This window comes from Thunnus maccoyii, chromosome 2 (genome assembly GCF_910596095.1).
Source record: "Thunnus maccoyii chromosome 2, fThuMac1.1, whole genome shotgun sequence".
Lineage (NCBI taxonomy): Eukaryota > Metazoa > Chordata > Actinopteri > Scombriformes > Scombridae > Thunnus > Thunnus maccoyii.
In genome coordinates this window covers 975,320-999,489 of record NC_056534.1, presented here as the reverse complement: position 1 = coordinate 999,489, position 24,170 = coordinate 975,320, and the positions used below count along the sequence as shown (strand labels likewise).

Genomic DNA, 24,170 nt, shown 5'->3' with positions numbered 1-24,170 from the left:
CTCCTCCTCCCTGGCTGCTCCAGTAGTCCACCTGCAGACCCATCACCTCCCCTGGGCAGCTGGAGGGAGAGGAGGAGGAAGAGGAGGAGACACAGAAGAGAAGTGGTTATGACTCAGGGAGTAAAAGCTTCCATTTTGTCAAAATCTGTCCTGCTGAAAACAGGAAGTACCTGGTGGAGGGGGAGGGAGGAGGCGTGGAGGTGATGCTGATCGGTGCTCCTGATTGGGCGGGAGGAGATCCCAGGATGATGTCATCAGAGTCAACTGTGGAGAGAGATGTAGGTATGATGAAAGACTGGATCACCTGACTCTGCCGTCATGTGTCTTCAAGTTCTGTTTCTATTTAACCAACAATTTAACAAAGATAAAGAACGAGATGGATCCAAAGGTCAGAGGGCATTTTGGAGGGGCGGGGTCTACCTGAGGTGGACAGGAAGTTCTGCTCCACAATGCCGACCTTCACCAGCTGAGAACAGACACAAACACACAGCTTCAGTTTGATCACGCCACACTCTGCTGGGTTTGTTTACATTGTGTGCAAACATGGCCGACTCTGAGGAAATTGTGAATGATCTTGTTTTGGGAAAGATTCGAGAACGAGCTCAGCGCATCAACAACACCGGAAACTCAGCCAATCACACTGCAGGACAGGCTGTGACATCATCTGCAACTTTGTACTCTATTTCAGACGACTGTAGCTCTCACAAATATTACGGCGATTTCTTGAATTTGCATTAATTGTAGCAATGGCAAAATTGGATTTTCCTGGAGGGACTGACAAATAATTGATATAGCAGTAACAGTGTTTAGATAGCAGTAGTACTGTAGTAGTAGTAGTAGTTTTAGAGTAAATAAATACATGTAGTAACGGTAGTAGTTTGCAGTATTTCTTACCCCAATAAAAGGAACAAACTTCTGACAGGAGTCATCGTCAGGGCTGAAGAATAAGAAGAGTCCAGAATCAAACAATAAGCAGCAAAACAAACATGAAAATATCACAAATTAAAACTTCAGTAAATGTAGATGTAAAAGATTTTCTCTTTAAGAGGCTGCAGTTCCTCTAACGTCCACTAGATGCTGCTGTAATAAAACTCTCACTGTATTAAAGTGAAAAGGAAAACCAACCAACTGGTTTTTACATAACAAGCCAAAACGTGATTTCTCAGAAACAAAAACATTATCAGGAGAGTCCTGAGTTTCTGTGTTCAGTAACATCAAGGAGATCAATTAAAAAAATATTTGAAATGGGAATAGAGAGTGAGGAAAAACACTCAGTGGCTCCTCACACCTCACAACTCTTTAGACAAATTGTATTTACATGATTGACAGGTGTCTCAGCCTATCACATTCAATCCTTCTGGTTGCTACTCGCAGGTCTCATCAGACTCAGAGTTTCTGTTTCTCGTAACAAAACGCAGAAAATCCAAAATCCAGGCTTCAAAATGTCTCATCAGAAACACCGAAAACAGACAATCATACAGACGGGTGAGAGTACAGACAGGTGAGAGTACAGACAGGTGAGAGTTCAGACAGGTGAGAGTTAAAACAGGTGAGAGTGCAGACAGGTGAGAGTACAGACAGGTGAGAGTTAAAACAAGTGAGAGTACAGACAGGTGAGAGTACAGACAGGTGAGAGTACAGACAGGTGAGAGTTACAACAGGTGAGAGTACAGACAGGTGAGAGTTACAACAGGTGAGAGTACAGACAGGTGAGAGTACAGACAGGTGAGAGTTACAACAGGTGAGAGTACAGACAGGTGAGAGTTACAACAGGTGAGAGTACAGACAGGTGAGAGTTACAACAGGTGAGAGTACAGACAGGTGAGAGTTAAAAACAGGTGAGAGTACAGACAGGTGAGAGTTACAACAGGTGTGAGTACAGACAGGTGAGAGTACAGACAGGTGAGAGTTAAACACAGGTGAGAGTACAGACAGGTGAGAGTACAGACAGGTGAGAGTTAAAAACAGGTGAGAGTACAGACAGGTGAGAGTTAAAAACAGGTGAGAGTACAGACAGGTGAGAGTTACAACAGGTGAGAGTACAGACAGGTGAGAGTACAGACGTGTGAGAGTACAGACGGGTGAGATTACAGACAGGTGAGAGTTACAACAGGTGAGAGTACAGACAGGTGAGAGTTAAAAACAGGTGAGAGTACAGACAGGTGAGAGTACAGACAGGTGAGAGTTACAACAGGTGAGAGTACAGACAGGTGAAAGTGCAGACAGGTGAGAGTACAGACGGGTGAGAGTACAGACGGGTGAGAGTACAGACAGGTGAGAGTACAGACAGGTGAGAGTTACAACAGGTGAGAGTACAGACAGGTGAGAGTACAGACGGGTGAGAGTACAGACGGGTGAGATTACAGACGGGTGAGATTACAGATGGGTGAGAGTACAGAGTACAGACAGGTGAGAGTTACAACAGGTGAGAGTACAGACGGGTGAGAGTACAGACAGGAGAGAGTACAGACAGGTGAGAGTACAGACAGGTGAGAGTACAGACGGGTGAGAGTACAGAGTACAGACAGGTGAGAGTTACAACAGGTGAGAGTACAGACGGGTGAGAGTACAGACGGGTGAGAGTACAGAGTACAGACAGGTGAGAGTACAGACAGGTGAGAGTACAGACGGGTGAGAGTTAAAACAGGTGAGAGTACAGACAGGTGAGAGTACAGACAGGTGAGAGCACAGACAGGTGAGAGTACAGACAGGTGAGTATCCCTTCAATAAACAGATAAACCTTCAGCGCAGGTGTGAATCAGGTTAGTAGTTCAAGACAAACAGCAGGCAGGACGAGAGGAACGGCTGCACATGCAGGTCAAAGGAGGTTAAAGGTTAAAGGTCAAAGGAAGAGATGGCAGCAGAGTCAGGTGAGAGATACCTTTAGTACAAATCAAAATGCACACTTCGCTTCCTTGAATGCAAGTAAAAGAAAAGACAGCAGAGAAAAGTTTCATGAACACAGTAAAAATGTGCCGTTTCCTTCGGTGGATTTTTATATTTTGACTTCTGGAGAACAAACATCAACTCTACACCCTCCATCGTTCTTTTAAAATCATATAAATATATTTGTTTTCATTTATCTCGTTATTATTGTGCACTAAAAAGCTGATGAAGTAACGTCAGTATTCTGAAGTTCAAAGGATCATTCTGGTGATTTTCTATATTTGTCTTCATGTTTGGATCCAAACCAACAATGAACTGATCTACTAACAAGTATTGTGTGTGTATCAAACCCTGATATATCTTATTAAAAACACATCAGTGAGTAACACCGCTGCACTGGGTGACATGTTCCTTCATCATGAAGAGTTTGGTCACGTCAGTTTGTTTAGAAACGGCTCCAAAGACTAATAACAGCATCATGTTTTCAGTCTCCAGAGAGTAGTTCTGTGTAAGGCAGACGCTTTCCCGAGCATGTGCGGGAAAGCATTTCTATTAGCTTGTTGTGCTACATATCACAATATCACAAAGAAGGAAAAATATAGAAAATCGCCAGAATGATCCTTTAAAACAAAACTACCTCTTGTGTTTGCAGGTGAGCATGGCCTCTGAGATCGGACACAGGTGAGAAACTGCAGCTCCAGCCAGATACTGAGACACCCGACTGGCAACACCAACAGGATCTGCCAACAGAAACACATGAGAATATCATATATGTAATTCCCTCCAAGCACAGACAAACACAAGTGGCTTTCTTGCAACTGGTTTATTTGTAGCTTTCTCTCCAAATCCACCGTGAAAACTACAGGCACATACACACACGGTATAAAGACAAAGTTACCGAAAATTAAAGCTGTAAGCAGCGTTGGTCGGGACCTCGCACTCTGGCCCATCGGGATCAGATCATTTTGCTTTTTAAAAATGATAGATATTTATTACAAGTGTGGTGTGCTTTTATTTTGAAAGTTTGATTGACAGGATGAGAATTTTCTGCAGGGTGAGGCATATCTGTCTTGCTCACACCTGTGTCATCAAAATCATGAAAGTTTTGGGCCCATTCACTTGAATTTCAATTAGTAAATTGAAAACTCTTGATGAGTTTGTGTGTAAAACAAATTATTTTCCTAATTTTCATCAAGTCTATTTTTAGAAAAGGAAAAAGACTTTTAACCCACATGACCTGGTCAAAGTGTGATTTGAATGGAGATAGTGAGCGAACCCACACCTTTTTGAACATTTACTGCTTCCACATAGTTTTAGATACAAACTTCATTTGAACTTTAAATGAGTCACGAGACTTTGACCTACAAATCTTGAATGTTTTTTCTATCTTTTATTGTTTTTGAGATATTAGAGTGTGAGTTTTAAAGTCTTTTCTTGGTCCTCCTGTGATTTTATAATGAGTGTGTATTGCGGAATGTTTCACAGCACTGAGGGAGTGACATCACCAGGAGCAGTTGGAGAGGAGGATTTTAGAGTACGCCTCTTGTGAAATCTGCTCATAAATCCCATGACTTTGGCCAAATCTTAGAGTGTAAATCATTTTTTCGTAGGAAATTTCGTTGCAAATCCATTGATACAGGTTTGAAAGTGGTCAGACTTATAGTTTAGACGTCAGAAGCTTCTGTTTGACACAAAGTTCCTGCCAATAGATTGCCTCCCCATTGGTTTACATTGTAAGGGTGATGTGGCACTTCAACTTTCAGGGTTATAAAATCCAAACCGTTCGAGTTATTAAAAAGTTTTTAACAACTTTTTTCAGCATAGCGTCATAAGTCATGTATCAAAGTTTGAAGCCGATACCATTAACACCCTTGGAGGAGATAGCGTTTGTTTGGGGTCCCAAATTGGGGCAAAGTCTTATTTTGAAAGGCTAATTGCAGACTTCCTGTTGTATTAAGGTCAGGGGTGTCAGTGTATGATTTGTAGGTCTTGATGAGATGAATAATTGAGTTTTGGTTTGATCTCTCTACGACATTCTTACGGGCCGTGGCGGCCATTTTGTTACATAGGTGGCGCTAGAGAGCACATTTTGGCACTTTAGGGGTTCATTTTTACATTTTATCAAATTTTTCACCAGACCTGATGTGCGTGCCAAATTTGGTGAGTTTTTGAGCATGTTTAGGGGGTCAAATTTAGAGTTTAAGTCCCGTAATAATAAAGAAAGAAAGAAACAAACAAACACACGAAAAACAACATATTATACAATACAATATATATTTATATTCTGGGGCTCTACTAGGACATGATTTACAGTTAAAACCATATTTATCTTACACTGGCCCTTAATGCAGCACCAACAATCTCAGCATCAGATTACAGAACAGACACACGTCTATGGACATTTGATGAGATGATGTCATTTCGTTGGGAAAGTAAAAAAACGTTGCAAATGAAGCGTTTACATTAAGTAGAAGCCCTGACTTTTGACTTGCAGGCAACATTTCTACATACGTTCACCTCACGTTTTGGAACTTTAACAATGTTTAACATCTCACATCAGAAGAGGATATAATATACACACACAAATATATATATATATATATATTGATGATATATACACATATACATATAGGATTTAAATGATGTTTGACATGAAATGAGTGATAATGTGTAAATTAGAAAAGAATAAAATAAAACTAACTCTGGCTGAAACTTTCCTGCTGGGATATTTTCAGGTTTCTTTTTTATTTATGGTGTGTATGTTGTTTTCGAAGTAAGTTCAACATATCCAGGCTTTCTTTATGTGAGCTGGCTCGACAAACTCTAAACTCAGGATTAGAGATAAGTGGTATCACGACGGTGGTTATGAACTTTCTCTGTTAACCCAGGCTTTCTGCTTCAGGCTCTGTGCGCGTCCCCATGAAGGGGGGCGTTTGGCGTCATTTGACTCTTTTTCCGCGCAAAATAGACTGATCGCGTGTCGCCTACTTCAGTCAGGAGGGACAGGTCATTATAACGGAGAGCAATGAAGAATATAAATACATTATCACAGCAAAAAGCAACACTGTTTCTGCACATAAGGCAAGAGAGGAATGCTGGCAGAAAATTGCTGATCATGTAAATTTGTTAATTAAAAAAATCAGGTAGTTGGTGAAATGGCGGCACTTTTATTGCCGATTTAAGCCGAAATTTGGAACACAACCTGCTCCAGACCAGGTTAGGTTTGCAGCATCAGTTACCATGGTGATCTACCCAGGTTAAAAGAGAGCCACATTCGTGACATTGAAAACCCTGGCTTTAGGCTCAACATACCTCGCTAACCCACTAATCTAGCTTCGTAGTGCAGCCCTCTGGTCGACTGACACAGAAATGATGTCAGAATGATGCATATTCATGAATCTTAGAAACTCAGAGTAACGTTTGCCTCCAGCTGCAGCTGCTTTACTTTCTATATGTTAAGACAGTTAAATATACAAATATACTTAACGGTGTGAACGTGCTGCTTTGGGAAACGTGCAGAAGCATTAAGATCATTCATAGAAACTCTCTTAACTTCTAAGATTGTTTGTTCTGGGGAAACGAGACTCTGATCAGTTGATATCTTGTGTTTTTTCACTGGTGTCTGGAGACGAGACCAGAGAAAAACTTACTATGTGTAACTTAAGGTAAATTTTATATTTATCTGCTCACTTAAATTTGAGAGGATTTGGTCGAGGTGGAGGTCAGGGGTCACACTGTCTGTGTCTCGTCCTCCCTTAGATAAATAAAGGTACCGTTACCGAGAGGAGGCGGCTCAAGACGTCCAAACAGCTCCCTCCAGCCGGTGTCCATGAACAGGCTGCTGAACTTACTGTCCAGGGATGACATGAACTTTGCCAGCGGGTGGTGTCCTGAGGTCATAAACACACGGAGCATCATGAGAAGGTTCATGACAAGCAGAAAAGACAAAAGATAGCTTGTCTGTGCTGAGTCATGCATACCAACAGGGAGGATCAGAAAGCGGACGTAGTTCAGCCAATCAGGCGTCTTGCTGGCCAGCTGCTCTACAAAGCAGCAGAGGACGGTGCTCAGGTAGCTCTGGTCTCCGCCCACCGCCACCTTCACAGTGGGCGGCGTCTGAGAGTTACAGTTACAGCTGCAAAACAAACCACAGCAGAGTCATCCTTCCTTTCACTACCGACACCTTCGTTTATTCTCTCTTTTATCCCCCTTCTTTTTTCCTTCCTTTTCTGTTCCCCTTTTGAGTTCATGTACGGATTCCTAAGACAACCACAACCAAGAGTCAGTTTGATAGAGAACCATGAGGAATATATAGACATTAATATTAATATATTCACACATCAGCAACATCACCAAAGTGGCTTTCTGTCTCAGTCAGAATCAAACACTTGTTCGTGCTTTTGTCTCCAAAGTATCCAAAAAATGTAATCATGTCACCCCAGTACTCAAACAGCTCCACTGGCTCCTGTTCATTACAGGACTGACTTTAAAAGACCAGTTCCCAGTGTTTCCAGTGTTCCCAGTGTGTTAAACCAGCAGTCAGGTGTCTGTAATCATTCCTCCTGTTCATACTGGATATTAAAAGATCCTTCAAATGTGCTTTCAATGGAAGTGATGGAGGCCAAAATCCACAGTGTGTCCACACAGTCATTTAAAAGTCTAAAAAACAGTCTTTTTTAGCATCAAATTCGAATGTGTTTCCTCGGACAGTGTTTCCCTGTTGAGCTGCAGGTGGAAGTATAGTAACAAAAAGAGGAACTTTGGCACTAAAAAGACTGTAACGTTGAAAGATATCTACTTGATTTGACTCATTTGGACGCTGAAGCTTCATATTAGCTTCAGATTAACTTTAAATACATTTTTTGCACAGAAGGAGGACTGTGGATTTTGTCCCCCATCACTTCCATTGTAAGTGCATTATGAAGGAATCTTCTACTGGTCAGTATGAACAGGAGGAATGATTACAGCAAGAAAAACAGGTTTTTTGATGACTGACTGTTGGTTTAAGACACATGTCCTTTAAGGTTTTGCTTCGGGTCTACAGAGCACTGGGTGGTCTGTGTCAGTGTGAACCTGAGGTGAGGTTTTCACCAACACTATCTTCTTTTGAACATAAGATGAGGTCATTGATTACATATTGATGAATAAAAGCTGATGTTTCTTACAATCTCTGAATGCGGCTGATGATGGCGCTGAAGGCGGCCTGAACATCAGCTGCTGAGACGGTGCAGACGATTGGCTGATCGAAAAGAAGCTCCGACAGATACTGAAGAGAGACAGGGAGAGAGAGAGGAGATACTGGTTCCAGTTATTGGTTTTTTAAAATCATAATAGTGAGTAAGAATGAACCTCAGACAGACGGACCTGTCCCTGCCAGTCTGTGGTGCTGATCAGGATGATGGATTCAGGAATCTGATCATCAGAGAACAGGATGTGGTTCAGCTGATCCAAAACTGACTTCCTGGCAACCTGGAAAAAAACCACAAACACACATCATCACCAAGTCTGAACCTGTCCCTGGACCTGGACCTGGACCTGGACCTGGACCTGGACCTGGACCTGGACCTGGACCTGAGCCTGGACCTGAACTGTAAGACCAAGTCTAAACGAAGAAGAAGAAGCATCTTCAGTCTCTGATCTCATGGACTCAGTCTGGGATTAACATGAAGAGACAGAAGCAGCTGAAGAAGAACTGTGAAACACTGAGGAGAACTGCTGCTGTTTTAAAGGCAAAGCTGCTCACAGCAAATATTAATTTACTTTCTGCTGTTTACTCAACTTTGGATCAAGTTGACTGATCAATAACAACTATTTGTGGCATTAATTTTTAGATCCTCCTTGCTTACTAACCTGTCCTTTGTTTTCTCTTTCCAAAATGGTCTCACATTCCAAAAATGTTTAAACTTTTCAAAATGTACCAGCTATTAAAAAGGTTCTACATTCATTCACTTTCCCTAATTGTTTTCACATTATTACAAAATGTTCTAAATGTCCTCATACAGACATTAACAGAGACCAGAGAAACACAACAACCTCTCAGCAGGTATTCAGACCAACTCCAGTTCTTTTTACCAGAGCCTTGGTCAGGGACTCTGACAGGAGTATTAACCCTGACATACATGTCTTTGATGGTGGAAGCAGAAACCCACACAAACACAGGGAGAACATGCCAACTCCTCTCAGAAAGGAGACGGGACGGCCGGGGGTTGAACCCATGAGCTTCTTGCTGCAAGGCAGCAGCGCTAACCACTGAGCCACTGTGCTTACGTTTCAACCAACAGCAGTGACATCTGGCGGTGAAACATTCTGACCTGTGGAGGCGTCCTGAAGTCAGACGACGTCTCACTGTCCACACTGCTGGTCCTGTCTGTCCCTCTGGAGTTCTGTCTGTCCTTCATGGAGACGCTCCAAGGATGGCGAGACAGCTGACTTCCTGTTTTACTGCAGAGAGAGCAGACAGACAGCTGTCTTCCTGTTTTACTGCAGAGAGAGCAGACAGACAGCTGACTTCCTGTTTTACTGCAGAAAGAGCAGACAGACAGCTGACTTCCTGTTTTACTGCAGAAAGAGCAGACAGACAGCTGACTTCCTGTTTTACTGCAGAAAGAGCAGACAGACAGTACATCTCAAGTCTTTTATTTGATTTGTCCTCGCTCCTTGATCTTCACTCGAAGCAGAAGTCGTTCTGGTCCGACATTTTGAAGGCTGTCTCAGGGCTCTTATTTCTGCTCCGAGGAGCGAGGACACATGAGAGCAGCGTCACAGAAGTCTTTTACTGGCCGACGCCCCCTTACTGGATATCAGTTAATGATTGGACACTGCAGCTGGTCAGACTGAACTGATACATCACAACATCACTGAGTGGAGACAGATTACAGATTAAACTCAAGTTTATCACTCCAATGTTTTATATTTTATCTGTTTTAGAATATTGTTATTTCTCCTGTTAACTGTTATTATGGGTACAGTTAAAGTCAGGGAGAGTCTGTCTGTCGGCTAGAAACACTTTAAACACATTTATGTTTTATATAATTTATCATCATTTCCATTCAGTCACATGTGAGGCTGAAAATTCCTGAGCGTCAGGTTTGATATGAGTTATATAATTTCCATTTTCCCTGAAACGTTTAGCCCAATAAATAATTTCCACTCTTCAAGAGACACTCAGATATTATTATGGGTTATTAAACAATGCATTCACAATCAGAATATCAATAAATACAGACACAAATAATGAATAAATAATATAAACGTATTCTGCCAGTAGAAATGGTTCCTGTGCCTCTGAGCAGGACACAGTATAAATGAAGAATGCAGGTTTTTATTCATATGCAGGTGCTTGTTAAACAGGTAACAGGCTGCAGAGATGAAACAGCTGCCGCCGTCATCAGAAACAGACGTCACTTCACATGATGCTTCAGAGGAAAGGACGTCTCATTTCTCTAAAAACATATTTCCTCATTTCCTCTCTCCTCGCGTGGTTTCCTTGCATCTCTCCTGCATCCTCCGTGGCAGGGACTAAGACGCAAGTGAGGGAAATGTGGATGCAATTTAAGAGAGTTGAGACGTAGCCTCTGTCTTACTGCAGAGAGAGCAGACAGACAGGTAAAAGTACCTCGGTGACATGTGCATCTGGGACTCAGTTTTACAGAGTTTGGCGGCTGGGCCTGCATCTGTTCCCATGGCAACATCCTCCTCAAATTCCTGTGGAGAGGAGAAGAAAATAAAGATGCAGCAGTGTGTGTGTATGTGTGTGTACTGTCTCTATAAGCGTGTGACATCCTGAAACAAACATCCATGTTGGTTGAGGTGGACACTCACCCCGACACCGGCCTCCTCTCCTCTCTCGTCAGGGAGTCGAGGCCCCTGAGTGGCAGGACGCTCCGGAGACAGCAGCTCAGTCTGTGGTTCACAACAACAGACAGCAGTTACACACTCGGAGTTGTAATCATCCATCCAACAGTTGTTTTCTGCATTTTCTGCAAACACTGTGTCTGATCTACTGAGGTGGACTCACATACTGTCCAATGAGGGTGAAATACAAGCTCTGCTTTCTGAAGTCCACAGTAATGACTAATAAATACACCAAGACGAGCTGATGATGATGAGATTTCAGATGTTCGAGGTGTTAAAAGTCTTTTTCTGTTCCTAAACACTGAATTTTAGTAAACAGAGCTCATCATCAACAGAGAAATGTAATTTCATGTAAATATCTCCTGAAAGCACCACAGTCCTCTCTAAAACATCACCTCATTACTGTGAATATGATGAATCTGTTACTGTCTGAGTGTACTCACAGCTGCAGTTTGCTCTTTCTGTTGGCTCCTCTGACTGTTAAGACTCCCGATCTCAGTCTGAGAGCTGGAATGAGAGATTCCCTCGAAGAATGGCCTGTGGTCAGATATCAACACATCTGATTACACACAACAACAACCACCGCAGGTCTGCAGGGAAACAGGCTAACACTGATCCATAGTCAGCTTCCTGCTGTCAGTGAGCTGAAACTGTGATCAGCTTTATTTAATGGGTTCATTAATTCAGACCTGTGCAGTTATTAAAACACAACCTACAGTTCTTACTGTACCTGCAGACATTTACAGCTGAGTTTCTTTAGTCTGTATGACAGTAAACTGAATATCTTTGTGTTGTGGACAAAACAAGACATTTCACAGTTGTAAAATATGATGTGAACATGGCATTATGACAGCGACATTTGGGAAATTCTGGACTCAAATCAGTTCATTTCTTCAACTTTGGTGAACTCTGACAGCAAATTTGCATCACTGACCCGTGGATGGATGTGTTAAGGAGAACTGGATAACTCGTTAGTTCGTTTGATAGCCCACGTTCATTCTTATGAGCTGTTGTGCTGCAATCCATTTGTTACATACCATTTGTTTGTGCTCTCTCCTAGGTGGCCCTGAGAGGATAATTGAGGGGAGGGCCTATAAAGAGGGAAGGAATGTGGCTTGGTCTCTCTCTTTTCCATTTTCCAGCCTGAGCAGCGGCAGTTTTGTTCTTGTGTTTGTTCTGTTATGTTTTAGCTTTGCATTTGTTATTCCTTGGTTTGGGTTGGTGAGTCTGGTAGGGACCGAGCCCAAAAGGCAGAGGACTACTGTAAAACAGTAGTCCTCACCTAAGGGCGAGGACCCTGTTGTTTTTCGTGTGTTTGTTTGTTTGTTTCTTTCTTTCTTTATTATTATGCCACTTAAACCCTAAATTTGACCCCCTAAACATGCTCAAAAACTCACCAAATTTGGCACACACATCAGGTCTGGTGAAAAATTTGATAAAATGTAAAAATTAACCCCTAAAGTGCCAAAATGTGCTCTCTAGTGCCACCTATGTAACTAAAATGGCCACCACGGCCCGTAGGAATGTTGTAAAGAGATCAAACCAAAACTCAATTATTCGTCTCATCAAGACCTACAAATCATATAGTGACCCTGACCTAAATCCAACTGGAAGTCCACAATCAGACTTTCAAAGTAAGACTTTGCTCCGATTTTGGACCCCGAACAAACACTATCTCCTCCGAAGGTGTTAATGGTATCGGCTTCAAACTTTAATACATGACTTATGAAAAAAGTTGTTAAAAACTTTGTAATAACTCGAATGGTTTGGATTTAATAAGCCCTGAAAGTTGCAGTGCCACATCACCCTTACAATGTAAACCAATGGGGAGGCAATCTATGGGCATGAACTTTGTGTCAAACAGAAGCTTCTGACGTCTAAACTATAAGTCTGACCACTTTCAAACCTGTATCAATGGATTCGCCATGAAATTTCCTACTAAAAAATATGATTTTTAATGTAAGATTTGGCCAAAGTCATGGGATTTATGAGGACATTTCACAAGAAGCGTACTCTAAAATCCTCCTCTCCAACTGCTCCTGGTGATGTCACTCCCTCAGTGCTGTGAAACATTCCGCAATACACACTCATTATAAAATCACAGGAGGAGCAAGAAAAGACTTTAAAACTCACACTCTAATATCTCAAAAACAATAAAAGATAGAAAAAACATGTAAATTCAAGATTTGTAGGTCAAAGTCTCGTGACTCATTTAAAGTTCAAATGTAGTTTGTATCTAAAACTATGTGGAAGCAGTAAATGTTCAAAAAGGTGTGGGTTCGCTCACACTCTCCATTCATATATATATGAGTATTTTTCTGTGTCCAGCTGCAGTTACTTATTGTCTCTACACACCTGACAGTACACATGTCAATCACACTTTCAAAATAAAAGCACACCACACTTATAAGAAATATCCCTCATTTTTAAAAAGCAAAATGATCTGATCCCGACGGGCCAGAGTGCGAGGTCCCGACCAACGCTGCTTGCAGCTTTAATTTCTGTTTGGCTTAGTTGCTATGTGGATTTAGGTCTGGTCTGGGTGTCTCCTCTACTTTTTGTTCTTTTTGGCCGGCTCACCAGCTTTTGTTGTTTGATTGTTGTTTTTTTGTTAATAAATTTGCTTAATCATTGTGAAATCCTGACTCTTAATTATGTTGGGCCTTCTGTGGGCGAGCTGTTTTTTTAGTGGGTCGTAACACCATTATACTTGGAACCTGGAAAAAAACGCAACATGCAACGGAACGGTCATTAAAAGTAGAATTCCAAGTCGGAAACTCAGGCAAGATCCATCTAGCCTGAGTTCACCGACAGAAACGCACCTGACATCACAGCAATATGGCGGACCACACAGTGAACAGTAGCAGGATGAGCTTTTCATCAATTTTAATCAATTACTGTCAACTGCTGTACTGTTGGGCTGGAATGAAACCTGCATGTTCATGACCCTCCAAACATCTGTTTGCTGCAGGCCTTCATGTTTTCCTGAGCAGATGCACTGGGAGGCATTTATATTGGAAGTCAGGAATACCGACTCCAAACTGTCGACTTGTGTCTTGCAGTGGATTATAGCATCAAACCAGTTCCACAAATAGTCACCACGTCACCAAACTTCCACCACCTGCTTCACAATGTTGAGCCAATCAGAGCCCAGTGACAAAAAATGAAAGTTAAGCATAAATTAGTATCTGTTTTTGTTAAGAAATCATTGTGTATTCTTGCATATTTGTATATGTTTGTTTTGTCTTGTTTTTAGTTTAGTTTAGTCTTCTTTTAGCAAACAGAAAATCCTGATCAACAGCTGCAGTATCCTGAACCTGAGACCCTTTAAAGCTTCTGCAGAAGACGTTATTTATCATTTGTCACGTCTCACTTCATACTGTTAAAAGAAAATACAGTACATTTGTCAACCTATTGAATAAACATTACTCCAGCCAGACCATAGATGCTGTTGCCTAGTAACAGCCTTCTAGCCAATCAGAGTCCAGTATTCCCTGCAGTATAATGACTGTTGTGTTGTGGCTTCAGACTGACCTGAGTTTGGGTTTGGGCGTGCTGAGGATGCTGTCGTTGTCATCCAGCTCGGGGCCGCTGTCACTGGGATTATAAACCTCCAGACTGTCGTACAGAAGGTCCAGGTCCTCCTCGGCCTCCTGACTCTGACCCACCGGATCTGAGTCCAGAACCTGCAGCACACCAGCTGATCAATGACACTTTATATGACAATTCATTAAACCAGGAAGATATTGCTTTCTTCACATTTAAGGTTTTATGAGGCGGCAAAATGAAGGAGCAGGACTGATATAAGATTTACAGGTTATTAGTCATTAACTTTAATCAATATACTATCTTGGTCAATAATGAAAATAATTATTAGTTACAGTCCTAAACACAATGATGTTATTTTCTATATCAGAACATCTCAGATATTACACTTGTACATACAGTATATATAAATTTATTCTGTTTTAACTTAATTTACATTTAAAACAGTTCACTATTTTATTTCCTTCCTCTTTTAAAATGCTGTTGTTTAAATACTGCATCTGCAGCCTTTAGCTCCTCCAGAGGACGACGGCGTTGAGTACAAACCTCATCAGTGACTTTGAATCTCTTCAGTAGAGCCACAAACTTCTGTTTGAAGTTTGGTTGCTGAACAACAGAAAGAAAAAACAGAACAAATAGAGACAATGTTAATAAAGTTTGTACAGTTTCTTCATCTGATCCAACTGTGAACTTTTAACTGAACCTGAAATCTTCGTTATGATGCTGCTGTTATAATAAATGTCACTGACACACTGAAGTAAACTCTGCTGTATGAACTCAGAGGAGGCTCCACTAACGAATAGGAAGTAATTAATCAGTAATTACAAAACATATTCAGGAGCGGCTGACAGCTGCTCTGATTGGTCCTCACCTGAGTCAGGGAGGCTGTTCGGATCATTTTCCTGTGAGACTTCTTCGTTTTTCCCTGGACATCATCATCATCATCGAACATGTCCTGAGACACAACAAAAGGACAAACTGAGGATGTTACAATTCGTTGATGATCCTCTGATGTCCTTTAAGAGACAGTGGTCTTTTAATCATAGCCGCAGGTCCAGGACTCTGCTGTCATCAGTGTTATTACTTCCACCTGTACTGTGAGGTGTAGATGAGCCACATGTGTGCTGCTGTGTGAACAGACACCCTGAGCTGTCAATCACCTGAGGTGCGACCGCGTCATCACTTCCTTCCTGTTCGGAGGAGAAGCTGTCGTCGTCGTCCTCCCAGTAGTTCTCCATGTCAGGAGATCGATCTGTCAACAGACACAAACAGTTTCTTTATTACTTTATAAGTAATAAAGCTGCTCAGAGAAGAATCCAAAACATTTTGGTGACCTCTGACAGGGTTCACAGCATTTCCCAGCTGCACATATCAATAATTCCTGATTATGCAACCTTAACTCACATAGGAACAAAGGCAGAAAGCAGATGGATGGATTTACCAATTTTAAAAAAAATAATGAATTGAAGTTTTCTCTAATCTGTCTTCTTGTCGGCAGTGAGCGATGAGCTTCCTGCAGCAACGTCTCATTGTAGTTTATAGATGTTGAACGTCTACAGCAGGAAAGAGATGATATTCAACTCCTTTGCACAGGAAGGTTTAAACGCACAATATGTAATTTCAGCCGCTAGGCGTCTCAATCAAAACAATAACAAAAGACGGAGTGTGATGACGGTGTGAAGTAGCAAGGGATCATGAGAGTTGTTGTCTTCGTTGTTAAATAACCAGCTTCACCGGGATAGGATTACTCCAGTGTTCATCATTCAGGATGTTTTTATCGGGAGCCGAATTACCCGCAGAGGTCTCCTCCTCTCCAGAACAAACGGACCTGGAGATTACAGGTAAAAACACTGAATAAAGCTGTTTCACCTAAAAAATCTGTGTTTCTCTAACGATGTACGGTGACCACCGGACTTCCTGGAGGGGCTGTTAGCCGAGCTGCTGCTAACGTTTGTCCAGTTTATTTCTCTGATAACTTAAGATCCAGACGTCCAATGACTAAAATCCTTCTTCCGGCTAAAAGATATAGTTAAAAACCACCTAAATTTATCATGAAAATGTGGCTTAAAACTGAATAAAAAGTCAATTTATAACAGTTTGTGTGGAACAATCACAACGCCGATGTATTATCTTGTATGTGTGTAAGTTAATCTTTGGTAGACGCCATTGTAGCGGACAAACACAGCGCCGCCGTATGCATCTGGTGCGTGTTTACTCTTTGGTAGAGGAGGTAGGACGCCATCGACAGGCGACCAAATGAAACGGTCCGTTACTTTGATTAAATTACAGATTTCTCTGGGTTTGAAAATACACAACTCAACAACATATTTAACACAGGTCTAGTTGTTTTTAGACGTTTTAATGTGGAATAATTACATATAATGCTTTATTGTGGAAACTAAATTCAATGCTTTTTCAGACTTTTCAAGACCTGCAGTTACTCTCTCTCTACTCTGTGACCTTTACACTAGTGTGGTGCTCTTTTAATTAATTCACTGCTTGCTTTTGGTCCAGAGATGGTTAATCAGTGCTTCAAGAAGAACAGATAATTGTTAATAGCTATCTGTGGTGTTTTGGCATTAATAATTCATGGTGAGCTCCAATGTGTCATAAACTTCATCCTCTTCATGTCTACTGATTATTGTCGGTTCTAAAACCAACTATATCACTGCATATACTGTGGTGAATTGTGGGATACGCTTGGCTCTGAATATGAGGCGGTATTAAGAGAAGTGTGCATTAAGTGTAGTGCGTGTTAGTATATTTCAAATGGAGGACACACCTGTCTACTACCTGGCACTGTGTGAACGTGCACTGAAGTGTTCTCTCTCCTTCCCTGCAGAAACCCATTTGTTATCATTATTATTATTATTATTATTATCATTAATTATTTATTTATTATGTGGCAGCATTTGTTTTACTTTGTCCTTCTGCTCTTCACAGCATCTTCCCTCTGCCCACCCAACACTACTGACCCCACTGACCTCCACACTTCATGTTCTTTTGCAGTTTAGTTATGTAGTCAATTAATCAAACTTTGCTTAATACATTTCTTTGTTTAACTTTGTCATGGTCCTACGAGCTGCTATCAGGACCAACTTTAGGCTTTTAGCTCCAGTACTGGTGAGACTGTTTGGACTGATATGTCAAGATGTTCATATTGTGGCTATGATGAACTCTGCAGCCTCTAGAGGACGTCAGCAGCACTTTAATCTGTCACTTATTTAATTTCAGTGCAGTTCAGTGTTTGTGTGTTTGTCTCTCTGAAATGTCATGTGCACTCTCCGACCAATCAGGAGCCGATATGTAACGAGCACCTGTGCCTGACGCTCATACTGCCAGACACACAGAAGGTCAGCTTCACTGTTCTCCTACCGGAGGCCTTGGTCTTGTTGCCATGGTGACTGCTTGTGTCCTCCTGTTCGATTGGCTGGCTGGAGAGAGAGTGTACACTCAGCTCCGCCGCACGCACCGAAGCATCCTTGAGGTTGCTATGGAGACCGAGGATGTGGGCTCCGTCTGTCGGATGCTGCATCACCTGGGACAGGACGCGCGCACACACACACACACACACACACACACACACACACACACACACACAGACACACAGAGGTGATATTATCACTGTTTAAAGAAAAAAATCAATCATTTCACGTTTAATCAACCCTGCAGGCTGTTAGAGTTTAAATGTTTCAAACAGTCTGATCTTCAACAGACACATTTCACTGTTGTTCACAGCTGTTTTAACCACATTTTTAAAGCAGACTGATAAAATGTTTGTAGCTGCAGGGTTTTACAGACTGTACGCATCTTTGTTTGGTATCTGTGTTTCCTGAATAGTTAATATTAGCAGGAGGAAAACTACAGCGTGTGTTCTACTGCTTCACAGATCACAACGTGGTTGTCAACAGTGTTGTTATTTGGCTTCAACGCTCTGACCTCTGACCTCGTCAGCTAACTAGAGGCTACTGGTGGATGCTGAGGCGGAGTGGTTTCATGACAATGGTTGAGATGTTTTGGTCTGGACCGACTGACATCCTACTTCCCGTCGTCGTACCTCGGCCATGTTGATGACTCCCACTGCGAGGGTTTTGTAGCCCAGGATGGTTCGGTTCTTGTACCTCTTCCTCCTCTGCAGCATCACATGCAGAAGGTTCGCATCTCGCTTCAGGAAGTGAGGATACTAAAGAGCAGAGAGGACGCACTTCACACAACTTTACAATCTTTACTCATCTGACAGAATACGATTCAATAAGTGATCTGTGTGATTAAACTAAACATCTCAGACAACAAAAGGGTTCATCCTTTGGGGAGCCTGAATATACTCAGTAAATTTAATGACAATCTGTCCATTAGATTTAGATTTTTCATGTCTAGAAGTGAAACCTTTGTCCTGAGGGTAGCACCAAAAGAAAGGCAATGCTGCCACTGAAATCATTATGATTGATCCTCTGGGGAGCAGTAATGTGCTGAAGAAATGTTGAAACATGTGACCTGCAGTGAGAAGGTGAGCTCCAGGTCGGTCTCCATCAGGCCGTCCGGAGGAAGAAGATACTCGTTGGATCTCAAAGTTCGTTTAGACCCCTGAGAGACGAACATGAAGACGGACACAAGATCAGATCAGATCATTATTCATGTTCAGGTGCAAACTATCCAGCCAGGTGAGTTATTTTATCACACAGAGCTGCAACAAATAGCTGATTAATCGCTAAAATGCCAAACATTTGATGGTTTCAGGTTCTTGAATGTGATGATTTGTTGATTTTGTTTGTCTAAATATTGTAGTAAATTGAGTATCTTTGGGTTTTAAGATATGTGATGACATCACCTTGGGCTGCAGGAAACTGTGATGGTCGTTATCAATGTTTTCTGATGTTTTATAGACCAAGAAATTATCTTGTATCTCATTATAGTGTTATCTCATAACATCCACAATGACAAACACTAGGAAAAGTTTTAAGAAACTTTTAAATAAAGCTGAATTTTGTTGGCAATGTCAGACCTCCACTTTGGTTCAGACTGAAATATCTCAACAACTATTGAACAGATATTTTGTGCCACTCAGGAAGGTGTGAGCTCACCTGTGTGTCAAAGATTTACTCTGAACTACCTGAACACCTCCGCAGCTCTCTGACATTTAACAGCATTTTTAAGTTGTAAGAAATTTGATAAATAGCTTTTATTATTACATATGTGAGCAAAAGTGAAGGATTTTTACTTTATCTCCAACTGAAGTCCAAAATTTGACTTTCAGCAGTTTGATAAATACGTCCTCTTTAGCGTCCTTGGGTGTTTTGAAAGGCGCTATATAAATCTAATTTATTATCACCAACTGTTTTATTGAACAGACTTTGCAGATTAAAAGTGCTTCACCTGGATCTTCACAGCGATGACAACGGAGCTCAGCTCTCTGTCCAACTCCCTCAAAACCATCAACCTCTTCAGAGTCAGACTGCACAACCTGGAGAAGACACATCAGACAGGACAAAGAATCACATTAACATCCTTTATTAATGTATTCACACACGTACATTGTGCCAGATCTCTGGGGCATTGTGCCAGATCTCTGTCTGAACTGACCAGACCGGACCCTCCAGGACAACAAGGTCTGAGAATCTCTAAAAAACTCAGGTACCCATAGGGCCTTGAGGGGGAATTAGGGCACTGATGGTGGAGAGGTGATGAGTTCAATACTTGAATGTTGAATCCACTGTTGACCTGGTCCTCCTGGGATCTCATTCTTTGAGGAACATGCAGGGACTCATCTTTCACAGCGCAGCTTCCTGTCAACACCAGCCAGGAGGTGCTAATACTGCTAATACTGCTAATACTGCTAACACCTGCACTCTGATCTCACAGGTGTTTTTCTGCACCATGGACTGATACAGATGTTACTCTAATGTATGTAATGTAAACTATATGTTACATTAAAGATTAAGATTCATTCAGATTTATGAAGTAAAAACTGAACTTGTGAGAATATCTTAATGACAGTTTTGTAGCCTCGCTAGCAGCTACAGGGATGGAGATGTTATTATTTCTATCAGTCGCTCCACTACTTTTATTTATATCATCTCCAGAGAATGAATCCTACTGATGTTGGTCCTCTGACTTTTCCTCTAGTGCCACCAGCTGGTCCAACTTTTCATCCAACACAGTTTGAGACAGGATACCCTTGAAGTAAATTCAACTACATGTCAAGAAGCTAACATTAGCAAGCTAAATTGTTCATGTTAATGTCAATGTTAAAAGTTAATGCCTAAAGTCTGCAAATGCCAAAATATCAGCATGTCCACATCTCAACATTTAGCTTAAAGCACAGCTGAGTCTAAGTAGAGCTGAGACAGACAGAGTTCAGTTAAGCCTGATGAGGCTTTTCACTGGCGCCATCAACAGGGAAAACTTTCCATTTGTTACCCGACAAAGGAAAACAGTTAGACTCTGTCAATAAAACCTTGGCTTAGTGTCGCCTTCATTTTGTACAGTGGTAGCACCCTGAAGGACCTATGAGATATTAAGGATACCACGTTCCTTCATCACCATGAACACACACATCATCCTGCTGCCAGAAACACTCATCCAGAGCACCAAATGTGGATTCATCCGCCGCTGAAAATAGTCCCCAACAAAAAGCACTTTCTCCTCCTGTTTGTTTCTTAAAAAGCAGAAATTACTGTGACTTTTTTCTAAACATGAAACAATATATTTATTGGCTGTTTTTAAAGTCTTCAGTAGGAACCGATGAGCTTGGATCTGAGAGCCACAGACGTTGTAGGGAAGAAAGAAAGTATTGAGAGACGGACAAACACTTTCATGGGATTTGCTGATAGTGAGGAAAACCTCACTATAACGTAACGTAAGGGAACAAGTGGAGCTTGTTGTTTTCTTGTTCAGCTCAGATACAGAAACTGAATGATCCTAAAATAGACCCCTGAGGAACTCCAGTAGACACGACGAATCACCACCGACTACGCCTGAATATCATTTACATACAACATTAAAACAAAATGTTTAAAAAAATAATAATAATCACCAAATCAATAATTGAACTATTGCTACTGACTGAATCACTCTGCTGTAATCTTTGCTGTGAAGAACGACAGGTTGTCGCCTCCTGAGGGAACATGACTATTTAAGAGGATTATCTGTGACTGGTCCAGTTCATTAACCCCACATGGTCCCTCTGGTGCTAATCTGCCCAGCAACAGGTGACAGGTGGCGGGCTAAGAGAGAGAAAACTCATCATTAACTGTATCATTCATCTTCAATATACATTTCTTATGTTTTTATCTGGATTTGATTGGCTGCTGTAATGTGATGCAATCAGTGATGTCATGAGTTGTCTTGTCTCTCTGATCTTAAGTCCATTACGATGCTGCTGATCCAGGGTCAGTGGAATCAGGTCAAAGTCTCCCTAAGCATTCTGGGAGATGTAGTTCCTCTGTTTTTGTACAAACTCGTCTGATCACTGGTCAGTGAGGAGAAGCTTCTGAGCAGTTTGAGCTTTTCATTGACAGCGAGGACAAATAAATACTGAAGAATGAACAGAATGTGACAGATTTTGAAGTAAAGCTTCTTTCTGTTTAATAAAATTTATCATAAATATAAAGAGTTGCTCTGTGTAAATAACTGATTTCCAAAACTAACTGAACAAAACCCATAAAATCCCAGAAAACTGCTCAAATCAGGCTCCCCGACTTTCAGCTAGAACTGACAGAGTAAACAACAACAGACCACCAACATCTTGTGTTTCTAAGACAAAAAAAAAAGAAAAGAAATCTCAGTAATCAGGCATTTTGTGTTTCATGGTGTGCAACGACAGGGGCACGAAGAGAGAAAACAGAGAGAAGCTCTGGGAGCTACTGATGAACATTGGACTGACCCAACGGGGGCGGTTACTTTATATGGATGAACAAATGTCACTTTATGGGATGACCCCATTTACACTGAGCCTCCTCATGCATCCTGAATGGATTAGAAACTGTCTGATCTCTAAAAGCTAAGCATTAAAACAGACTGAAATCAGACCATTTTACACACCTCAGGAGGAGATGTTCCTATAAAATGTGTTTGCATTGCATTGTTAGCAGAAAGTTATGTACATGTCACAGACATTTTTACTTTTCTTGTTCCATTGTGGATTTTCTAAAGGGGATTTATATACCGCAAACATTTACAGACTCAGAATTCAAACACTCACATAAAATGTCAAACGGAGCGAGTGATTTTTGAGAAAACCTTTTTCTGATCCGGGATCAGACGCTGATATCAGCAGGATATAAATGTAAATTAGTAATACTGATATTTGGCAGAATTGGACATGTTCACAGGCAGCTGACTCAGTGGATTATGACTGGCAGGGTGACAAAACACATAAATAAACATGTAAAAATCAATTATATAAACTGTGTAAGTTAAATATTTCAGTCCTGTAGTGTGAATGGTACATTAAAAGGTTTAAAATGCACAGTATGATCATGTTGAGACAATAAGACTCAGAGGGACATTTATTCAGCCTGCCAGGGGAGAAGACTTTTGCGTCACCGCAATTTTTTAATTTAGTGAGGTATTTACTAAGAAAGTAGAAGAAAATGAGTAGCAGTTTATCTGATTTACAAACAACTCAACAAAAAGATCAGTGATTGAGTGAGTTATGAAAAATCAGTGGGTACGTTTTGGTAAAACTATAAACTATAACTGTCTGCTTCACTCATATCACACTAGAACTGCTGAGACTCTCATAGTCTGACAGAAACTCTATTTGTATGAATTTACATTCCCTCCTCCCATATTTTGCGACTCTAAACAGGAATGCCTTAAAATACATATCACTTGAGCCCAAACATGTCAGTTTTCTTCCATTTTACCTCAGTGAAGCCCTTCATCAATAAGGATTTTGGATGTTTACCTACTAAAATGAGCAGTACATGCTCAGAACCACAACTTAAGGATGCATGTAGACATTTAGCAGGTATGTTTACCATGTTCACCCTGTTGATTTAGTGTGTTAGCATGCCAACATTACCTAATTACCACTAAACACAAAGTGAGATATCCACTTGATATGACTAACTCAGACTGCTGAAGCCTCATATAAGCTTCACATCAACTTTTAAATGACTGTGTGGACACACTGTGGATTTTGGCCTCCATCACTTCCATTGAAAGCACATTTGAGGGATCTTTTAATATCCAGTATGAACAGGAGGAATGATTACAGCGAGGAAAACCTCTTTCACTGTTCATATGGACACCTGACTGCTGGTTTAACATATTGGAAATATTGTGAACTTCCTTTATCCCCAATTAACACAATGCAAACCAAGTCTGAATCCTCAAACAGCCCTTTGGTCTGTCCTAAAGTAAGGAGCTGCCAACATGTCCTCATCAGGTCTGAAACTCACATTGATCCCCATAAAGCACGCGTGCGCGCGCATATGTAATATAAATGTTGTTATCATGGAGCTCATTGAACACGGCGGGCAGCACCTTCCTTCTCTCGCCATGTTCAGGCTCTCTCCGAACAGTAATCCTCTTACCTGGGGACGCAACTCGGAGAAGACCGGTCGATCTCCCAGGTCGCAAACAGGTTCATCGGTACCGGGACGCGGACGTCCGGCTCTCCGGCGGCACCGAAGCCGGACCCCGCCGCCGCCGTGTCCACCCCCCGGGTTCCTCCTCTGTCCGCGGTCGCCGCCATCGTCGCCTCTCCGGAGCGGCTGGTCGCTGTGATGCCGGCTGGACGTGAGCGGGGCGGGGCTGCGATCAGACACACGGACGGCTGGATGGATGATGAGGGGCAACACTGGAGAGGTCTGCTGATCCAAGAACACCCAGTGACGGAGAGAACAAGTGTGGATGAAGAAGCAGACTGAGAAAAAATC

At 41.6% G+C, this 24,170-nt stretch overlaps 1 protein-coding gene across 1 annotated transcript in view; it reads right to left on the bottom strand.

The window, feature by feature from the left end:
• si:ch211-126j24.1 (phosphofurin acidic cluster sorting protein 1) overlaps nt 1-24,170 on the bottom strand; it is a 26,148-nt gene extending 1,978 nt beyond the window's left edge. The window contains exons 1-22 of the mRNA XM_042391110.1: nt 23,826-24,170; nt 19,660-19,747; nt 18,781-18,870; nt 18,344-18,469; nt 17,662-17,824; nt 15,447-15,538; nt 15,158-15,241; nt 14,833-14,892; nt 14,275-14,426; nt 11,184-11,277; nt 10,708-10,788; nt 10,502-10,590; nt 9,198-9,327; nt 8,251-8,355; nt 8,052-8,152; nt 6,867-7,021; nt 6,666-6,776; nt 3,524-3,626; nt 895-937; nt 421-466; nt 171-264; nt 1-59 (exon numbers count right to left, since the gene is read on the bottom strand). The exon at nt 1-59 is cut by the window's left edge and continues 138 nt beyond it. Of these exons, the coding sequence (XP_042247044.1) occupies nt 1-59; nt 171-264; nt 421-466; nt 895-937; nt 3,524-3,626; nt 6,666-6,776; nt 6,867-7,021; nt 8,052-8,152; nt 8,251-8,355; nt 9,198-9,327; nt 10,502-10,590; nt 10,708-10,788; nt 11,184-11,277; nt 14,275-14,426; nt 14,833-14,892; nt 15,158-15,241; nt 15,447-15,538; nt 17,662-17,824; nt 18,344-18,469; nt 18,781-18,870; nt 19,660-19,747; nt 23,826-23,986 (2,227 nt within the window). The 5' untranslated portion in view covers nt 23,987-24,170. The remainder of the gene's footprint in view (nt 60-170; nt 265-420; nt 467-894; nt 938-3,523; nt 3,627-6,665; nt 6,777-6,866; nt 7,022-8,051; nt 8,153-8,250; nt 8,356-9,197; nt 9,328-10,501; nt 10,591-10,707; nt 10,789-11,183; nt 11,278-14,274; nt 14,427-14,832; nt 14,893-15,157; nt 15,242-15,446; nt 15,539-17,661; nt 17,825-18,343; nt 18,470-18,780; nt 18,871-19,659; nt 19,748-23,825) is intronic.